A 19,314-nucleotide genomic window follows, 5' to 3' on the forward strand; every position below is an offset into this window, starting at 1 on the left:
TCGCGTTCATCCCATTCTATCCTAGTTTGAGGCAATATATTGTCGCCATTTCCTTATATAGTTGTTTTGTTTCCATACGAGTAGATGTGTGTTTCACATATTAACATTGATCTTCTACTCGCCAAATACATTGTTCGAGAAAATAAGTCGTCGAAAGTAAATTTAAGATATTATCAATATAGTTATCATTATTATAAAACACGTATGTATAAAGAGATCACGAGGGTAATATATCAATGCATTTCATTAGCAATATTACTATATAAAAAAGTAGTTTTATTCGTAATACAAAAGGACATAAGAAAGGACATAGTAATATATAATAAGTAGATGCGGTGTGATTTCCAATGAGACAACTATCAACCCGAAAACAAACGACGTAAATGTTAGGTCGCCGTACAGCCTTCAACAATTAACAAAACCTATACCTCTTAGCAAGCAATGAAAGGCTCCGACTAAATTAAAGGTAAAGCAATTCAAATGAGAAAACCAACGGCCTGATTAATGTTCAAAACAATAAACAATTTGATATACAGTAACAAACGACAGCCTCTGTAACCGGAGCTTTTTGCAGTTTTAATATATTTGATATAACATTCTGTATCATTTGTGTTCGTTTGTCATCTGTAAGATTATAATTAACTCGATACATAGAAGTTTATAAGCGAAATACGTAGGTCAACATTGTAAAAATAAGAAAACATGGTATGATTTCCAATGAGACAACAGTCCACCAGAGATGTAAGCAATAGATCAGTTTTATTTCATTTGTTGATATTCATTTTTTTTAAATGGAGAAATGAAAAATAGACCGGAAGTCATAAACCTTTCTTGGTTTTCCTTCTCGTCGTTTAGGAAAAAAACGATGAAAATAAAACAGTAGTCGATTAATGCTTGAGGAAGAATCTATTTATTATATATCTGCATCACAATTTTCTTTAAAGTATGAACAAAATGTTTTTATCGTATTTGTCAATAAACAGGTTGCTGAAAAAAGTTAAAACACATATTAAGTGCTCTGATCTCTTTCTTGGTTTGTATTATTAATATTATTAATATCTCAGAAAAATTTCAATAAGACATCACCAAAACAACAATAGTAAATAAAAATCTAGAAATGACAATATCATGAATACGGCTCTACAAATAGATGAAACAGATTCTTGAGGCCCCTCATTGGGGTGTCCAAATAATCACATAATCACAAAATGTTTGCCAATATAATCACATAATCATTAATTATCTTTTTAAACAAGATAATCAAATAATCAAAAATACAGTCCTACATTATCAAATAATCAAATAATCAAGAAATATTTGATCTAGTTATCAAAAAATGACTATAAAAACGGCCAAGTAATCACATGAGGAGGCTCATTCTTGAGAAGGACACTTCACAAAATGTATTTTGCTCTTACACTCTCATTAATCAGAGAATCATTTCTCATGATCGGACCAGTTAACCAATCTTGTTTTACAATCGTAACGGTTTGTGAAAACATCTACAGTCTTATGCTGAAGCATGAAGCTGCTATGGGTTAAAAAGAATGATCCAATGTATTGAAAATAAGTAAGGATTTATAAACGTTGTGTTTCATACTAACGTGTCAGTATCTCAACTTTACTTTATTTTTCTTTTTTTTTATCTATTTTTGTTTTTTTCTTTGACCTCTGGAATTCGATTCTTGCTGTCAATCCGCTCACTAGTATTTCTTCAGCTCAATTAAACATGTTAAAACTGCAATCTGCCAAACTGATAATGAATTTATTATCTACATTCAGGGCTCACCACAGAATTAAAATCAAAGGTGGGAGAGAAAGGACATTAATTCATAGATGGTGTGTTGCGTTGTCAAATTGTTTCTTGCGCACAAATTTTTCCTTATTTCTTGCTTATTTTATGTCTTACAAGTTGTCATATATAGCTCATTTGGAAAGGGGGTCTATCGTACATTTTATAGTTGGTCTTATTAGTGGTTACCACACTTTTAGGAACCTATTATGCAGGGAGAAGTAAAAACCTTATATGGCTTCCCAGATTTTAGGGATAAGTGAGGGATCCACATATTACTTCTCATATGATAAAGTATGCAATATTCAATTTTACTATTTAATGGAGCACTCTTGAATTAAATCTAAAATTCCATCTGAAAACCACATGGTATGATAGAAATGATAAAGGAATTAATAATAAAAAACATTTAGTCTTATAGAATGTCAAAGGCATTTCAACCAATAAGTCTATCTAGCATATTTGATCCCTGTTAATATTTATGTGTTCTGTACCAAATTCAAGTGAGATGAGAGAAAAAAACTGCAAAAATTTAAGTTCACAATATAATAAAAAATATGGCGGTACTTAGCATCAAAACGAATGACATTTTGAAACGATAGAACATACTAAGTACTCGCATTTATTGACAGCTAGTTCAAAACAGAATTTCATATAAACCATAAACCAATCTTAAATTTCAATCAGTAGACTTCCTACGGATTTAGTATGAAGACGTTTGAAGCAGTCTGAAAAAAACACGACCTTGTCGATGCTAAAATATATGTATAGTCAGGCTATAGGCCAATACAAAGTCGCTTGTCGATTTTGTCCGCAATTAAAAGCGCACAGAAAAACTTTTCTCGAACTCTTTAATTAAACAACACTGACTTAAAAGCATGCTGTATTTTTCCGTCTGTGATAAGATATTTGCAGTGAGAGTTAAACTTCAAAACCAAATCTTTGTACCTAATAAAATATTTAGAAAAGATGTTTAGTAAGTTGGGATAAAGAATGCAAACCCTGTTCCAAAGAAGGAAATTAACATTGAAGAACGAAAAATCTTCTGTGTTGTCGTAAATATTGGTATTATAGAAATTCATGTAACTGAAATATATGAAGAAAAGAATAATTATTGCGGTTTAGATTCACGGTTGACATTTGGTTTATCGGGAATGCTTATTTGGTTTCACAAACAACTTTGAAGGCGTTCGAAACATTGGTAGATATAATTTATTGGTGTTATTGGTATACTTTGTACTTTACGTTTATATGTCTTATAAACTTTTACTTTTTTAGGAGACGGAAGTATGATTAAGTTGGTTAAACGTGGTTGAATTTACTTCGTTATTTTATTCGGAAAAACTTACATGAAACGCCATGAAATCCCCAGGCAAACTATGTCATTCGCGAACGAACTTTGTATCTTACAATAACCGTCATAGAATCAATGCGGCTAGCTATATATATAACTATTGATTACGACCAGTAACTGAAACTTTCTTAATACGTATCATTAAGTAACCTTTAACAGATATTTTAATCAAATACTACAATACTTAAAGATTGATACCAAAGGCTATTTTTTATCTTTGCAGTATGAATTAATAAAATAGTGGGTGCGTCAATGAAACAGTAACTCGACAACATAACCAAGAGACATTTTTGGCGTAAAATAGGGGTCTTAAACAATAGATATATGTCTACACAAGATGTCAATCTCTGAATTGACCCAACGTCTTTAAAAGTTGTGAATTAGTTGAAGAAAAACCAATCAAACATTTTTCATCATTATCCAGTTATCAAAAAGTAAAAAAGGAAAAACAAAAAAATATTAGTTAGGAAACATAACTTACGGAGAAAACAACTACTACTCTAGTTGATCATAAATTTTAGTATTAATATTACCGTGTAAAATCGCAAGCACTTGTCTCAGACAAAATATCAATATATAAGTATAATAGGTTATTTTTACTGAGATATATGATTGTGTTTGCAATTCTAAAGTCAAGGTTTAAAACAGGACATCAGTAACTATGATTTTTTTTGCGCCTGTCCCAAGTCAGGAGCCTCTAGCCTTTGTTAGTCATGTATTATTTTTAATTTTAGTTTCTTGTGTACAATTTGGAGTTTAGTATGGCGTTCATTATCACTGAACTAGTATATATATTTGTTTAGGGGCCAGCTGAAGGACGCCTCCGGGTGCGGGAATTTCTCGCTGCATTGAAGACCTGTTGGTGACCTTCTGCTGTTGTCTGTTCTATGGTCGGGTTGTTGTCTCTTTGACACATTCCCCATTTCCATTCTCAATTTTATTATGAGTGTTTAATGTTAATAGAAAGAAAATAGTCAAATAGATAAATGTCATAATATGTATATTTTTAAAAATATAATTATACTCGTGTCAGTGATTACGGTTAACGGTCAGAAGGACCAAATATCGCTAACCGGTTAACCGGGGCTTTTTTCAGTTTTAATATATTGGATATAAACGTGTATTAAAATCATTAATGATATTTTTGTTGAGTTTTAAAATGATCGTCATAGTAATTTGACAGATCAGTTGTCAAGTATATTGATTGCTACTTTTTATCTTGAAAAGATTCTAGTTTTACGAAATTAAAAAGCACAAAGACAACGTGTCTATCCGCTCGAGGCAAGATCCATATAATATAAATCATAATTAAAATGCGTGTATTTTGAACAGTTTTAAGCTGAATTTATTTTGAGATTTACTTCATTATTTCAGTTTTTATTTAAAATTGCGTATATCTACATGTAAATATGGCACCTCCATCGTCATACTTTAAACGAAATGCCGACTCAAAAATGGTGAAATGCAAATCATGTGAATGGAATGAATGAATACGTGGTGGAAAGAGTAACACGCGTAACCATTTCAAATTAAAACACTCCATAGAACTTTCTGAGTCTGCAGAGAAATGAAACAATCAACAGTATCAGGCTGCGTCAATTCGACGTGATCAAGAAGATTTTCATCTTCTCAGACTGAAGTTATTACCAACGCCCGAGTAGATATGGTAATATTGGGTTATTAAAAGTAAAACTTCATCAGGAATGGCCATGTGCATTTTTAGAGTACTGTAGACAAGGCTTTAAACACCGGTTAATCGGTTAATTGGTCGAAAGATTATCCGAGTAACCGGTTAGATAAAACTGTACAATTTGACAACACTTATATATACCAAAGTATGTAACCAAAAAAATTGGGTGATCTTTCCACATTAGGCAGTAAATAACAGAAAATGACAGATGCCTCTATAACATTTAGAAGGTGATATTGCACAAATTCACATTCCAACGGACAGTGTTTCTTACGACTGATTTTGTAAGGCAACTGACTGATATTTGACAAATAATGATACATATATTTAATCTCTTGTATTACAGGACTATAAAGTAGATGTATATTATTGTTATACTTGAAACTTTGAGTGTGAGTTTCAAACGTTCGATTAGCGATAAGTGGGACACTTGCACTAAGACGTCCAATTTAGTGTTCTGAAGAAAGACAATGCTTTCCTTAAAAACAAATGAGAAATAAAAGAACCATGAAAACTGCTAATAACTTTTAAGGTCGGTGACATATACTTTTTGGGCTTTATTTGAAAGAGTACCCAAACACTTACCTTCTTGAAATTTTCATGAAGAAATCACTGGTAAATATTGTTTAATACTGGACATGTTTTACACTCCTGCGTATCATTTTTTGCAGGCATGAGATAAATTATATTTTTTAAGATTAAAACACCAAAAATTTTAAATTGTTAAAACTTTAATTGAAAGATTCTTATTGTATGTTTAACGTGAAAAAAGAATTTGGTTTGTAGGTTCGATATTATTAGATTATTTGAATTTTTAGATAACAATCAAATATTGTTTATTTTTGGGAAAAACACGAAACTGAGGTTGTTATATGAATGAATTCTTTATTTGCAAAGCAGGGGTTACATGCTATAGCAACACAAACATATTTACATTGTGACACACAATAAACAATACAATACAATACAAATAGTTTTTTTACGTTATACCATTAATATTACAAAACATAACATATTATAGGAATACATTAAATAATATAAAATATTAATGCCATTCTAAAAAGAATTGTGAGAGAAAGGATTAAAAAAAATAAAAAAATCATAGAAATAAATATCAATGTAGAGAGCAGCAGCAGAGAACAATATTCAATAGACAAATAATCAACTAATTAGATGTGATCTAATCTGCCAAGCAGATTTCAAATAATTACACAATTTTCCAACAAATGATCTAGATTTTGTTTGATACAAATACCTAAGTTTTTTTCATATTTGGCCACAAACAGTAATAGTTTGGTAAAAACTGCAGCCGTACAAATCTATACACAGGACACACTTAAGTAAAATGGTACTCATCTTCAACACTTTTCATATTATAGCAAGTACATTATCTGTTTTCTGTTGGTATATTTGTATATCGCCCAACCATAACATTTAACTTTTAGTACCACTACGTAGCTTTGTGAAAAAATGTGAGTTTTAATTGTAACCTACGTAATTCAAAGCAAAAATATAATTTTATAATTCTGTACATAGTAAGTTTCTCACAATTCAAAACCAGCTTTGAATATATTGATCTTTTATTCTAGTTTTTATTACATAGTTACATTTATCATAGTGATGTAACGAAGTCGGTGACCCTAAATTTTTTTAATCTTATTTTGTTCCCAAAATCATGAAATACCTTCACACAAAATTTGAAGAAAAAGATCACTGGTGGAACTAAATAAGCTTGTCTTTTCACATACTTCGGGTATATTATCCATACCACGTGGCGTGGATGTGGTTTACAGAATAAATGATAATGGATTAAAAATTAAAGAATATCTAAAATGGAACAAAAAGAATAAAGAATAAAGAACAATTGGATGCTCAAACATAAAAAAAAGAGAATAATTGGGAAAAATAAGAATAGAGAAAAAATGGCTAATATTTAAAGAATACAGAACTGAAAACCCCATCAGCCAGACCGACGTGGACTTTAACATCCTTTGTTCAAACAACATTTAAATATGCCAGTCACCCGTGAAGGTTTCTAATAACGAAATATTATGTTTTTTGAAACATAACAGTAATGGATAATTATTTAGTTGTTTTGCTACTGTCTGTAGTTATTTCGATTGGTGCATTTTATGGAAACACTGTTGAGCAAAGAATATTCCAAATAAAAAACGATTTACTTAAACATGAAAAAGAAATAAAGGAAGTGAAAGAAGTGAATGTAGAATTGGAATCGACGAAAAAGGAACTTAAACAAGTGAAAGTAGAATTGGAGTCGACGAGAAAGGAACTAGCAGAAGTGAAAGTAGAATTGGAATCGACGAGAAAGGAACTTATACAACTACAAGTAGAATTGGAATCGTCGAAAAAGGAAGTTATACAAGTACAAGTACAATTGGAATCGACGAGAAAGGAAATTATACAACTACAAGTAGAATTGGAATCGTCGAAAAAGGAAGTTATACAAGTACAAATAGAATTGGAATCGTCGAAAAAGGAAGTTATACAATTACAAATAGAATTGGAATAGACTAGAAAGGAAGTTAAACAAGTGCAAGTAGAATTGGAATCGTCGAGAAATGCACTTAATAAAGTGAAGGTAGATTTAGATTCGACGAGAGATCAAATGAATATATTTCGTAAAGAAATGATAGAAAGAGACAATGCCCGCAGGGAAGAAATATACCAAATTAGAGCAGACGTAAATGAGTTACGTGAAGAATTAGAAAAGATTAAAAAAGGTAAAAAAAAAAAAACAACAAAACAGTCAAGAGTACACCCCAGCTATACCATGATACTGATATATAATCTAAATCATACCTTTTTTATACTTAAGGGGTATCCATTTTCACAATATATTTTATGTGTTATCGTAAAATCTATTTTTGTCCCCAATATGCATAATATATTTGCCGATATACGTTTAGAAAACAATAATATTAATTAACTTATAACTTGCAATGGTATTAAGAGAACGATTACCAAATCAACGAAGGCGCGACAAGTAACCAGTGCTTTAGGCCATAAAAAAGAATATGTTTGTTTGCCCTAACCCTACGTACCCAAAAAGTAGCTGCCTACTCAAAATCTTTTATTATCCTGATTTGAAAAAGTCTATTTTTAAATCAGATAGACATGAAGAAATCTAGCAATTAAATTTCTGTTTGCCTGAAAATAAAAGAAAATGCCTACCTACCTACCTACTCACTATCTCTACCTTTTGGTAGAGTTTGGGCAAACCAAAATATTTTGTGGCCTCAGTGGAGATTGTTCCTTAAGTTACCCTTCGTTGTTCTTGTTAAGACTTACAGGGTATTCCACTGCTTCTGTTCTAACATGTTTGACCTTTCAAGCGTAATGTTTTAATCAATAAGCATTGTTGCGATCTCATTTTGTCCAACGTTTTGATGTTTCTAAACGATTTAGTCATTTGGCCTATCCGAAACATGTACCGTCAAGCGTTTCAAGTGACAAGACAATTTATGTTTTACGAAATGAATTGTCATGTATGTCAGTATAATATGCAATTTTTACATTGAAAGTCAATATATGGTAAGCTGACTAATATAACAATACAGAACCATGAAAAGACCATAGACAAGCAATCATAATATACTTTTAAAAGATGCACATATACCATCAACAACAAACACTTTTTTCTAAAGAGAGAGAGAAAGAGAGAGAGAGAGAGAGAGAGAGAGAGAGAGAGAGAGAGAGAGAGAGAGTCCACCGGAAAAGTTCGTCAATTATGCGTTCCTTTATGCAGTTATATACCTGATAGAGGGGACCACCTGCATCCTTACACTATTAAAGTTCATCAAGCGTCTTCGTGATCGTCATTTGGCATGCTAATCTAGAAATAATATTTGTTCCGTAGGTACTTAATCACAATTCCATAATGTTCTGATTGTCCATTATAAGAATTTAATTTGACGAATTATTTGAGCATCATATTTTCTCTACTGCTCTCTCAACATGGGAAGGAAGTGACGATGCCCCTAAATGCACGAATGCAGTTCACTAAAACAAGTTGTCGGAAATGCAACGAACTCGAAAGTGGTCTATTAGTTTGGATATTTTAGAGACCTGGATTCTCAGTTGATCAGTTTCCATATCGGCTGACTAATTTAGAAAAACAAATCCATTCAAACGAAAACATTGCACCAATTGATGATACCCTGATTGCTCGGCATTTTTTCTGACTTTGTTACATTTTGTTTCTCACAATTTTAATTGTTTCCGAATGATTTATAATCTAACTCTTTAATGTTTACTTTACAAATGCAACTTTAATCACAAGCAACTAGCACCGAGTTATTTTTTTGTTATATTTGCCGAAAAATACAAGTTTTATACAAAAATAAATCAATTAGTTTCCTGTTTTTGTTTTGTTGTTTTACTGTAAGTGTACGAAAACAATTCATATGAGAAGTCCACATACACTTAACTTCTTTCAAAGGCCTTAACTAATTCGTTTTGAATTAAAATATTGATATTTTGTTTGTTAATTTTTTAATTTTTTTTTTCAGACATACTTAATGGTAGCATTCCTTTAAATTGACAATTGCATTATTAACTATTGACAGCGACATTTAACCTTCAACATTCATTTTTTTTTTAGAACTTCATACACAAAGACCTGGGTTTTATGCAACTCTGTCGTCTCATACTATCTTACATCAGACTCAAAGAATAGAGTTTGACCAGATTATAACTGATGTTACAAATAATTATAATAAGATAACTGGAGTTTTTACAGCTCCAAAGGACGGCCTCTATCAGTTTTCGTTCACAATGTTCTCGTTAGGAGGTACTAATAGTCTACATGCCGAGAGTATGCAGAACCATCAAGTGATTGGTCGAAATTACGGATATTCCGATGGAGTGTCAGCAACAATTAACGTAGTGATTTCTTGTAAGAAGGGAGATCAAGTTTTTGTACGTCACATGGCAGGAATAGGTGCTCAAACAATTTATGGGGGGAGATATCCAGCATTTTCGGGATTCTTAATTAGCTAATATTTCGAAACGGAAGATGCAATCATGAAAGATTGTACATCTGTACTGTAACAAAGAGTGTCATTTTCAAGCTGAAGTGGTATTAACCCTACAACTTAGTGTTGATTGCAAATCTGTGTTCTCTTTTAAATTCATTCATAAGACTACTGGCAATTTGAAGATACTGTATTGACTCATGATCGAAAAACTTATGTTGAGATATGGATGTTTTGGAGATTTGTTTGTTGGTTAGTTGCTGTCTCAGTGACATTTTCTCTACACCTCTTTAAGTCTTTATTCGTATATTCATACTATTAGTTTTAAAGATAAAAACTCTCAAGAGCCTGTGTCGCTCACCTGATTCTACTTTGGATTTATAAATCATGTAAAAATAGATTAAAATCATAACAGATACCCTAATAATGATTGAGGCCAAATTTGTTTTAATATTAACCCCGTTATTTAATCAAAAGCAGAAGACTTTTGTAAAGTTTACAGAAATTGCCAATAAATTCATTGAAATTGTAGAAAATGACTTTATAAGGACAATAACTCCAACAAGATGTCAATTGCCAATTTTCCTCATGTTGACTTATGTGTAGATCTTCTTTCCTTGATATTTTTGCAGTTTACAGTATATCTCAATCTATAAAGATACATGTATTAAGATCTTCATCAGCACCTCATTCGGAACATTCATGCCATGTTTGGTTTCATTCCATTCAGTGGTTCTCTAAAAGAAAACAGTTGTATGTATTTTCCATAGGGTCCTATGTTAAACTAAGTCCCCTCTGGCTGCCATCTTGGATGATTGATCGCCTACGAAGTTACAAAACTTGGTCAGCACCTCACAAGGAATTTTTATGCCATGTTTTATTTCATTCAATTCAGTGGTTCTCTAAATAAAGACATTTGTATGTATTTCCCATAGGGTCCCATGTTAAATTAAGTCCCTCTCTGGCTGCCATCGTGGAGAATGGATCGGGTTCAAAGTAACAACACATGGTCAACACCTCATACGGAACATTCATGCCATGTTTGGTTGCATTCCATTCAGTGGTTCTCTAAAAGAAGACGTTTGTATGTATTGTCCATAGGGTCCCATGTTAAACGAAGTCCCTCCCTGGCGGCCATCTTGGATAATGGATCAGCTACAAAGTAACAACACTTGGTCAGCAGCTCATAAGGAACATTCTTGCCATGTTTATTTTCATTCCATTCAGTGGTTCTCTAAAAGAAGACATTTGTATGTATTGTCCATAGGGCCCTATGTTAAACGAAGTCCTCCCTGGCGGCCATCTTGGATGATGGATCGGCTACAAAGTAACAACACTTGGTCAGCACCTCATAAGGAATATTCATGCAATGTTTGGTTTCATTCCATTCAGTTGTTCCCTTGAAGAAGTTCAAAATATAAAAAGTTAACGACGTCGACGGACGATTGACGCCAAGTGAAGCTCACTTTTAGGCCGGTTGAGCTAAAAAATCATTCCAATTACTCAAAATCTAAATTGTGCCTGTCTTTAAGTCGGGAACCTCGTTAGTGGTTTCCAGTAATTATATCCTGTAATGACCATGTAGTAAAACCCCCACCTTTTTCTAGCGGGTGGTACACGGGTGAAAACAAGCCAATGGTGTCCGTGCATGCGTTCGTCCTTCCGTCTTACTTTTAAATCTTTTGATATTTTAACGTTTGACAGAATGAAACTTCAGTATGATCTTACCCTCATAATGTACTAATGCACCTTCTGTTTTGTTTCTTCTTTCAAATGAGTAATGGTGTTAGCTTTGTCATGACGTGGTCTATAAAACATACACACACACACACACCACAGTACAAATTTATATCCGTATTATCTCCTATTTTTTCAGCATATAATGAAATAGACTTGAAATATGGTTTTGCTGCTTCTCCTCTATGCACGCGGAATAAAGGAGTAAAAGCAAAGACTGGTCTTCCCGCAGTCAGAATATTGTATCCAAGTACGGCGACATGTCTTCCTACTGACTTTTACTTTTCCAGTTAAAGTTTAAGTTATAATTTATTTTCGAGTTGACGAACGAGTCATAGTTCGAGTTATGATTGAGATCGAGTCAAAGGTCGAGTCAACCAGAAATGTCCAGACATAAGAGGGTGTCTCAATAGAATTCCAATTATTATTTGAAAATAAATGTATCGGTGATTTGTGCATTTTTCCTTTGATGTGTACTTATATAATAGTTATTGAAAAACTGGTCATTATCACTGTCGCAGTGAATACCACTGTCCTACGGGCAGTCCATGTATCACGATAATGACCAGTTTTCAATAACTATAATGTTTATTTCATTGAGGAACCTATTTTTTTAAAATTCTCATAAATTCAAATTGTTCAAAGCAAACTCGAGTTATTGTACGATTTCTATAGGAAAGAGTGAAGACCAGTCATAGTGATAACTATAAGTCACAGCCATTCATTTAAGTGCAATTTGTCAGTATATGAATACTAAATAAAGTTTTCTATAATTTTATAATTAACGAAAACATATGGTAATCAATTCAACAACTTCAATATAAAATTGAAAACAGGAAAATGTTTTACTGACATTTAAACTAGAAAAAATCCACGTAGTTATAAATGTATCGCAATTGCGTTTTATTAAAAGGACATCACTCTAAACAGAGAAACCACGCCCCACTGGTCATTAACATGTAAAAGTCCGTTAACGACCGGTTTTCTGGTCCGTTTTTTTTTCTGTTAAAGACCGATGGAATTTTCTACTGAAGAATAAAGAATGTCATGTGCCCCCTTGTTATCCAATAAGAGAAGCTAAATCTTAACCGATATGAAATAATTGCTGATAATGTCAGTATCAGTGGACTGGTCGTGATAATTTTTTTTTGGGTCAGTTCGCAATTGACATGCGCGAGTGCACCACGTAAGGATCTACTTTTCATTTCATTAACAAAGAATGCGCGTGATTTTTTTTTCGCAAAAACACACGAGTTTTTTGGTGATTGAAACACTTGTCATTGTTTCAGTAAAGTTAGTTTAGTTTTTTTAACGTATATATGAACATTTGATACATATGATCCATTATTGATTCTAAAACGTGTTTTTCGTTTAAAATTTGCACATGGCTTTGTGTGGCCTTTTGTATTTTCGTACTACATGATTTTGTTACCTTGGTACGGAGGATTATTGAGGGAAAATAATTATTTTGACAGAAATGATAATACAATCGATTTTTCTTAGATTTGAAGTGAACTTGTATTAAGATATTTGTATGCAAATAATAATGGAAAAATGGATTAAGCTGGAAGTTTAACTTCTAAGTCGAAATGTTACTCGGACTCAAAATTTAACACGACATTTATATTGAAAAGCAACTCGGACTCTTCTTATTTATGTTACTTGAACTCTGACTCGAATTCTTACCCAGATCCAAAGCATAACTCGAAATCGATTTATAACTTGTTACTCAAAAACTTTTACTCGAATTGAAACTCGAACTTTATATCGAACTCAATTACGAACTTCAATTTGAAGTTGAATTTAATTCGAACAGTAAGAAAATGAATAAAATCGGTAAAAATATCGAATACGTTTCTTTTTTGTACTGCAAAACATAGTCTTTGCAGTTTCTATACAATAAAAAAGATGTGAATTCATTCTCACAGTTTTACAAAAACAAAGAATAATTTCCATATTCATAATACATGTAATGGTGTAATCAATTATTTCTTTCAGTATCGGCTTTGTATACTACCACATTAAAATCAATTAACTTAATTTATCTCCTTCATTGACCGTTGTTTGCTACAAGTCAGGTTGCAAATTTGGGCTCTTCGCCAAATAATGAAAAAAAAGAAGATACAAAACAATCTGTAAAATCATGATAAATAATTTTTTAACACATATGGACATTCACGGTACTACAATCTGTCTATACCCATATTTTGGCATTGCACAAAGCTATGTTTTTCTCTGACTGTTTATGACGTCTTTACACTAAATCCATTGGATACTGGATGTGTACTGATTGATATCTTAGTCTTAGATACATGATTTTATTTTAGTTGCTATCAGATGTCAGTAACTGCGAGTACTCTCAGATTTTTACTTTGTGTCTTTTTTATTGTTAGGGATGTATGATTACACTGTCCCAGATTAGGGGAGGGTTAAGCGCTCACAAACATGCTTAGCCCCGCCATATTATGTATGTGCCTGTCCAGCATGTATGGCAGGAGCATGTAGTTCGGTGGCTGTCGTTGGTTCATATTTGTCATATTTGTTTTTCGTAAATTCCTTTGTTATAATTTGACTAGTTTCATATTTTTCATGTAAGTTATCCTATAATTGCTTACATTCACTTCATTTGAACTTTAGTGGATAGTTGACTCATTTGCAATCATACCAAATATCCTAATTGATTTTTATAATCAATTTTTAATACATATTATTTTCTCCAGAATAAGTACAATACACTGTCTCAGAGTACTAACTGCACAGTTTATACATGTAGCTATCTTTAAGTTATTTGTCTACATGTTCTAAAATACATTAGAATTATAAATTAGTGATTTGTTATATCATGACATAAAAAATTTATAAAGCTGAATTTGAAATAAATTTTTCTTTCGACAGTTACTTTTTCTGTAGTAGGACATCCTGGTACTCGGTCATGTAAGAGCAACTCAAGAAGTAAAAACAAGCTTAGAATCGGTACAATTTGGGAGGAAACGTAATTTTCTTATGTTTTCTATACACGACAAAATCATCAGAAAACAGTTAACTTCCCCCACCAAATTGCATCGATAATATGTTTGATTTTTCTTTTTTTGGTTGCTCTTACTTGACCAAGTACCAGGATGTCCTACCATAGAGAAGGTAACCTGTCGAAAAATTATGTAATCCGGAGTCAAAGTCGGTAATATGGAAATGGTCTATTAAAGAATACAGAAAAGAAGACCCGTGTTAGACCCTAACATAATTTAAACTTCTATGTGCAAACATTATTGATCAATATTTAAACATGTCAGTCACCCGTGAATGTTACTAATAAGGAAATAATATTTTTTTACAAAACAACAGCAATGGAGAATTATCTAGTTGTTTTGCTACTCTCTGTACTTGTTTTGCTTGGTGCATTATATGTACACAATATAGAACAAAGAATAGACCAAAGTAAAGACGAAATGGAGAACGTGAAAGAATAGTTGGAGTCGACGAAAAATGAACGTAAACAAGTAAACATGGTTAAACTAGATTTGGAATCGACAAGCTTTCAAAGGCTGATCTTTGAATCCCATGTCCCTTATACAGTATGTCCTATGAATGTTCTAGCCGAACAGACTAGTATTTTGTCTACTCATTAACCATTCTTTGTCATATATGTTTAAGTTCACATTACATTGAACATGTATATGATGTTTCAAGTCGATGTGACTACAGCCTCATGCATATGGACAACTACTTCTAACCAAAACTTTAACCTGATCGACGAGTGAACCGTCTTGGTTAAAACCCCAAATAATTGTTGAAAAATTATTTTTGTCATTTTACATGAAGCAGGATGAAGCTATATTCAAATCATTATTATATTGCTTCTAAACTTGAAGAAAAGAATACACTATTTCATGAGTATGACTTATTCTATGAAATGTTATCCCTTCTTTGAATTGAAAAAAATACAGATGTTATCTAAAAGCAACACTTTTGCACGTCCATTTCAAATTTCTCCTGCAAAGCTCTTGAATGCTAATTGTGTTACAGTAAAAAAATACAAACAATTCCATCAGATGTGCGCCGAAATTAAGTCCAACGAATAATCAAAATTTTTCGTAATAACCAAAACATCCAATTCGTAAGTTTTAGATTCAAGAAAGATCAGAAAACCATACTGCTCAATGAGATGAGAAAAATATGAACATAGCAATATACTTATAATTCAATATACATTAGGTGAGGTCATTTTTTAATATTTGTAGTGTCCTAAATTGTATGGATTGTCAGGTTGCAGTGGCATTTGGTGTCTATCATTTTGTTGATTGTGGAGGGCTGTTATTTGGTCAATTTACAAGTGGTGAACTAGGACGAGGGTTTACCAAATCACAGTTTATATGCAGTTGATCGTTAATTGGGCTTTTAGTTATCTCATCCGTGGAACAATTCCTTTTGCCTTTCTGCTTTTTCCATCGGGTATTGCTATTTGAATGAAAATTGAGTCTTTTCTCTCAATTTTGAACAAGGCTTTTTTTTTCACGTGATCTTTAAAGCTAACAAATTTTGCAATGATGTTTCTTTGATAACTATTTACACATTGGGTCGATGCCACTGCTGGTGGACGTTTCGTCCCCGAGGGTATCACCAGCCCAGTAGTCAGCACTTCGGTGTTGACATGAATATCAATTATATGGTCATTTTTATAAATTAGCTGTTTGCAAAAGTATAAATTATTCGAAATACTAAGGATTTTTTTATCCCAGACATAGATTACCTTAGCCGTATTTGGCACAACTTTTTGGAATTTTGGGTCCTCAATGCTCTTCCAACTTTATACTTGTTTGGCTTTCTAACTATTTTGATCTGAGCGTCACTGATGAGTCTTGTGTAGACGAAACGCGCGTCTGGCGTATCAAATTATAAGTCTGGTACCTTTGATAACTATCTTGGCTTGTAATCTTGTCCAGCTTTCAACCTATATAGATATAAGAAGATGTGGTATGAGTGCAAATGAGACAACTCTCCATCCAAGTCAAAATTTATAAAAGTAAACCATTATAGGTCACAGTACGGTCTTCAACACGGAGCCTTGGCTCACACCGAACAGTAAGCTATAAAGGGCCCCAAAAAATTACTAGTGTAAAACCATTCAAACGGGAAAACCAACGGTCTAATCTATATAAAAAAGGAGAAAGAGAAACACTTATGAACCACATCAACAAACGACAACTACTGAACATCAGATTCCTGACTTAGGACAGGTGCAAACATTTGTGAACTGCATTTCTGATATACCAATTTCAAGTACCCTACTTATGAATGATTTTAGCACCTACTCTGTATTTTCATCATCACCAATTCGATCTTATATTCCATAATGCCATGATTCAAGTGACCTGAATGCTTCGCATATGATTAAAATAAATATGTGTTTAAAAAATGATCGAATGTTCATCTGTCTACGCCATATTTAATTATTTAAGATATGACTACCACCAATTTATACTAAGGAAAATAAAATAAGCATTTGTTTCAATTTATCAAGTATATTAACTTAAGACAATACGTCACAATTTAGTTGAATACATTTGTCTGCAAAAATGCCTCAGAAATATATAAACTTCTGTATTTTGTTAATCGCCTAAAGTAAGAAACCAGTGAATGTGCTCCAAACCCTATGAATATAGAACGGACGCGCTCCCCAGACACCGTGCTTGACGAGTCTAACTGTATCGTCTTTGTTTAGTTTCACGATGATGCTGTTTGTTGCAGTATTACCTGTTATAGTTGCAGCATACGTATACATCCACATTTGAGTCTGTTCATTTACTTTTAGTGACATTTCCAATATTGATCCCGTACTTGTAAATATTGTAGAGGTGAAATAGTATGTTCCTGCTATTGGAGCCGTAAAAATACCAGTAGCGGCGTTATAAGAGTTACCATCGTTAGAAATCACTTGATCAAATATAACCGTATTCCAAGGATCAATATCTTTAATAGAGGTTCCAAGTCTGGCAGAGAACGATATGCCATTGTGTTCTTTGTTTTCTGAAAGATAATGACAAATAGGAAAATATATTGAATTTCTAAAACTATTCAATTATCTCAGGGAAATCATAGAATTGCTTATATTTGTTTTGTTCGGAATTGGTCAATTGTATTTTGTTTTATCTAGAGATTATTCTGAAAATATGTTCTTTGTTGAAGCCAACTCATATAAGGAGAAGTTTTGGTAAGTCGTTGGTAAAAGAACATCTGGCATTTTTTATCCATTAAGGAAATATGCTTTCAAAGCTAAACAATTATCAAAATATTCTAGATAAAGTCCACCTTGCATTTTGTCATTATGCAGGAAATTGTTGTATACTTGTACTTGTTGATTAACAATGTTCCCTTGATAGATTAAATATGTCAATACCAAAGTATTGTAAAGAGACACACGAGGAATAACTCGGTAAAAGAACAATCCCAACCGAAAAACTGATTACTGTTCACTTCATTGTTGCTCGGTAAATATTCGCTTTCCAAAATTACAAGTTGTGATAAGTTGATTTATATAAAAAAAAGTCTTAGTGTTCATCAGCAAATATTTTATGCATGTTTGGGACAAAAATCAATTTTACAACAAACCTATAAAGTATGTTGTAAAAATGGATGCTTTTTAAATGAACATATGATATGAATAAAAATATTATCAAAGGTACTAGGCTTACAACTTGATACGACAGCAATGCGTTCGTCTACATAAGACGCACCAATGGCACTCGAATCAAAACGGTAAGAAGGCCAAAATCAAAAACGAAATTGAAGTCAATTTAGAACCAAAAATTCCGTGAAGCTGCAATGTAATCTAATCTGTGTTTGTTACCTTTTTTAATATCATTTAATGTGTTCTCGTAACGGTTGTTGGTTTCTTTCAGTAATTTCATCGTTTCTTTATGTAACGTCGTAACGTTTTCGTTCGTTTGATCTAATTCCTTCCTGTATGCATTTTCTTTTTGTATCATTTCGTTAAGACCTGCATTAACTTGTCCACTCATCGATTTCAATTCTTCATGGACTTTCTTCATTTCATTCTTGTGATGAATTTCTACATTAATAAACTCGTCTTTAAACGTCACAACGCCTTCTTCTGTTTGATTTATTATTTTTCTGCACTCGTTGTCTTTTTCTATCATTTTGTTACGATGTTCATTAATTTGCTCACTCATTGATTTCAATGTTGCATTAACTTTCCTCATTTCCTCCTTGTGTTGAACTTCTGTATTAACAAAATCGTTTTTAATTTGAACAATTCTTTGTTCAACATTGTATCCATAGAATGCACTCAACAAAACTAGTCCAGACAGTAGCAAAATGGTAAGATAATTCTCCATTACTGGTATTTTTAAATACACAATATTTATATATCAGTAACATTCATGGGTGAATAGACCTGTTTAACTATTGTTTACACATACATACATACATACATTTAAATGCCATGAGGGTCTTGAGGGTCTTATATATTCCTTTATTTTAAGCAAATTTTTTCTATTTGTTTTCCCCAGAAATTTTCAATATTCTTTACGTTTCTCCAATTTTTCTATCTTCTTCAATTTCCCGCATTAGTTTGTCTTTGTTTTGTTTAATCACTCTATGTTTTTTTTTTCCATGTTTTGTTCCATTATTCTCTATTCTATTAAAACCCAATTTACACCTTCTATAACTTCTGTTTTATTAAGGAGTATGGTGTGTTCACAATATTGTGTATCTTTCTGAGGATTTGCTT

At 32.3% G+C, this 19,314-nt stretch overlaps 2 protein-coding genes across 2 annotated transcripts; one reads left to right on the forward strand and one right to left on the reverse strand.

The window, feature by feature from the left end:
- The first annotated feature begins 5,708 nt into the window (after positions 1–5,708).
- LOC127724516 (dynein regulatory complex subunit 4-like) lies at positions 5,709–7,543 on the forward strand. Its single transcript, XM_052231500.1, has one exon. It carries the CDS (start codon positions 6,911–6,913, stop codon positions 7,364–7,366), a length of 456 nt encoding a protein of 151 aa, XP_052087460.1. The 5' UTR covers positions 5,709–6,910; the 3' UTR covers positions 7,367–7,543.
- A 9,453-nt stretch (positions 7,544–16,996) lies between these two features.
- LOC127724512 (heavy metal-binding protein HIP-like) lies at positions 16,997–18,966 on the reverse strand. The gene is made up of 2 exons (XM_052231495.1): positions 18,412–18,966; positions 16,997–17,591 (listed from the first exon to the last, which is right to left on the reverse strand). Exons 1-2 carry the CDS (start codon positions 18,917–18,919, stop codon positions 17,182–17,184), a joined length of 918 nt encoding a protein of 305 aa, XP_052087455.1. The 5' UTR covers positions 18,920–18,966; the 3' UTR covers positions 16,997–17,181.
- Between the last annotated feature and the right edge of the window lie 348 nt (positions 18,967–19,314).

The sequence above is a fragment of the Mytilus californianus genome, unplaced genomic scaffold (assembly GCF_021869535.1).
Source record: "Mytilus californianus isolate M0D057914Y unplaced genomic scaffold, xbMytCali1.0.p SCAF_14, whole genome shotgun sequence".
NCBI lineage: Eukaryota > Metazoa > Mollusca > Bivalvia > Mytilida > Mytilidae > Mytilus > Mytilus californianus.

Coding starts and splice junctions, on each gene's coding strand:
- LOC127724516 (XM_052231500.1), top strand. CDS start 6,911: ATGGATAATTATTTAGTTGTTTTGCTACTGTCTGTAGTTATTTCGATT.
- LOC127724512 (XM_052231495.1), bottom strand. CDS start 18,919: ATGGAGAATTATCTTACCATTTTGCTACTGTCTGGACTAGTTTTGTTG. Junction 17,592..18,411: donor ATTAAATGATATTAAAAAAG/GTAACAAACACA, acceptor ATTATCTTTCAG/AAAACAAAGAACACAATGGC.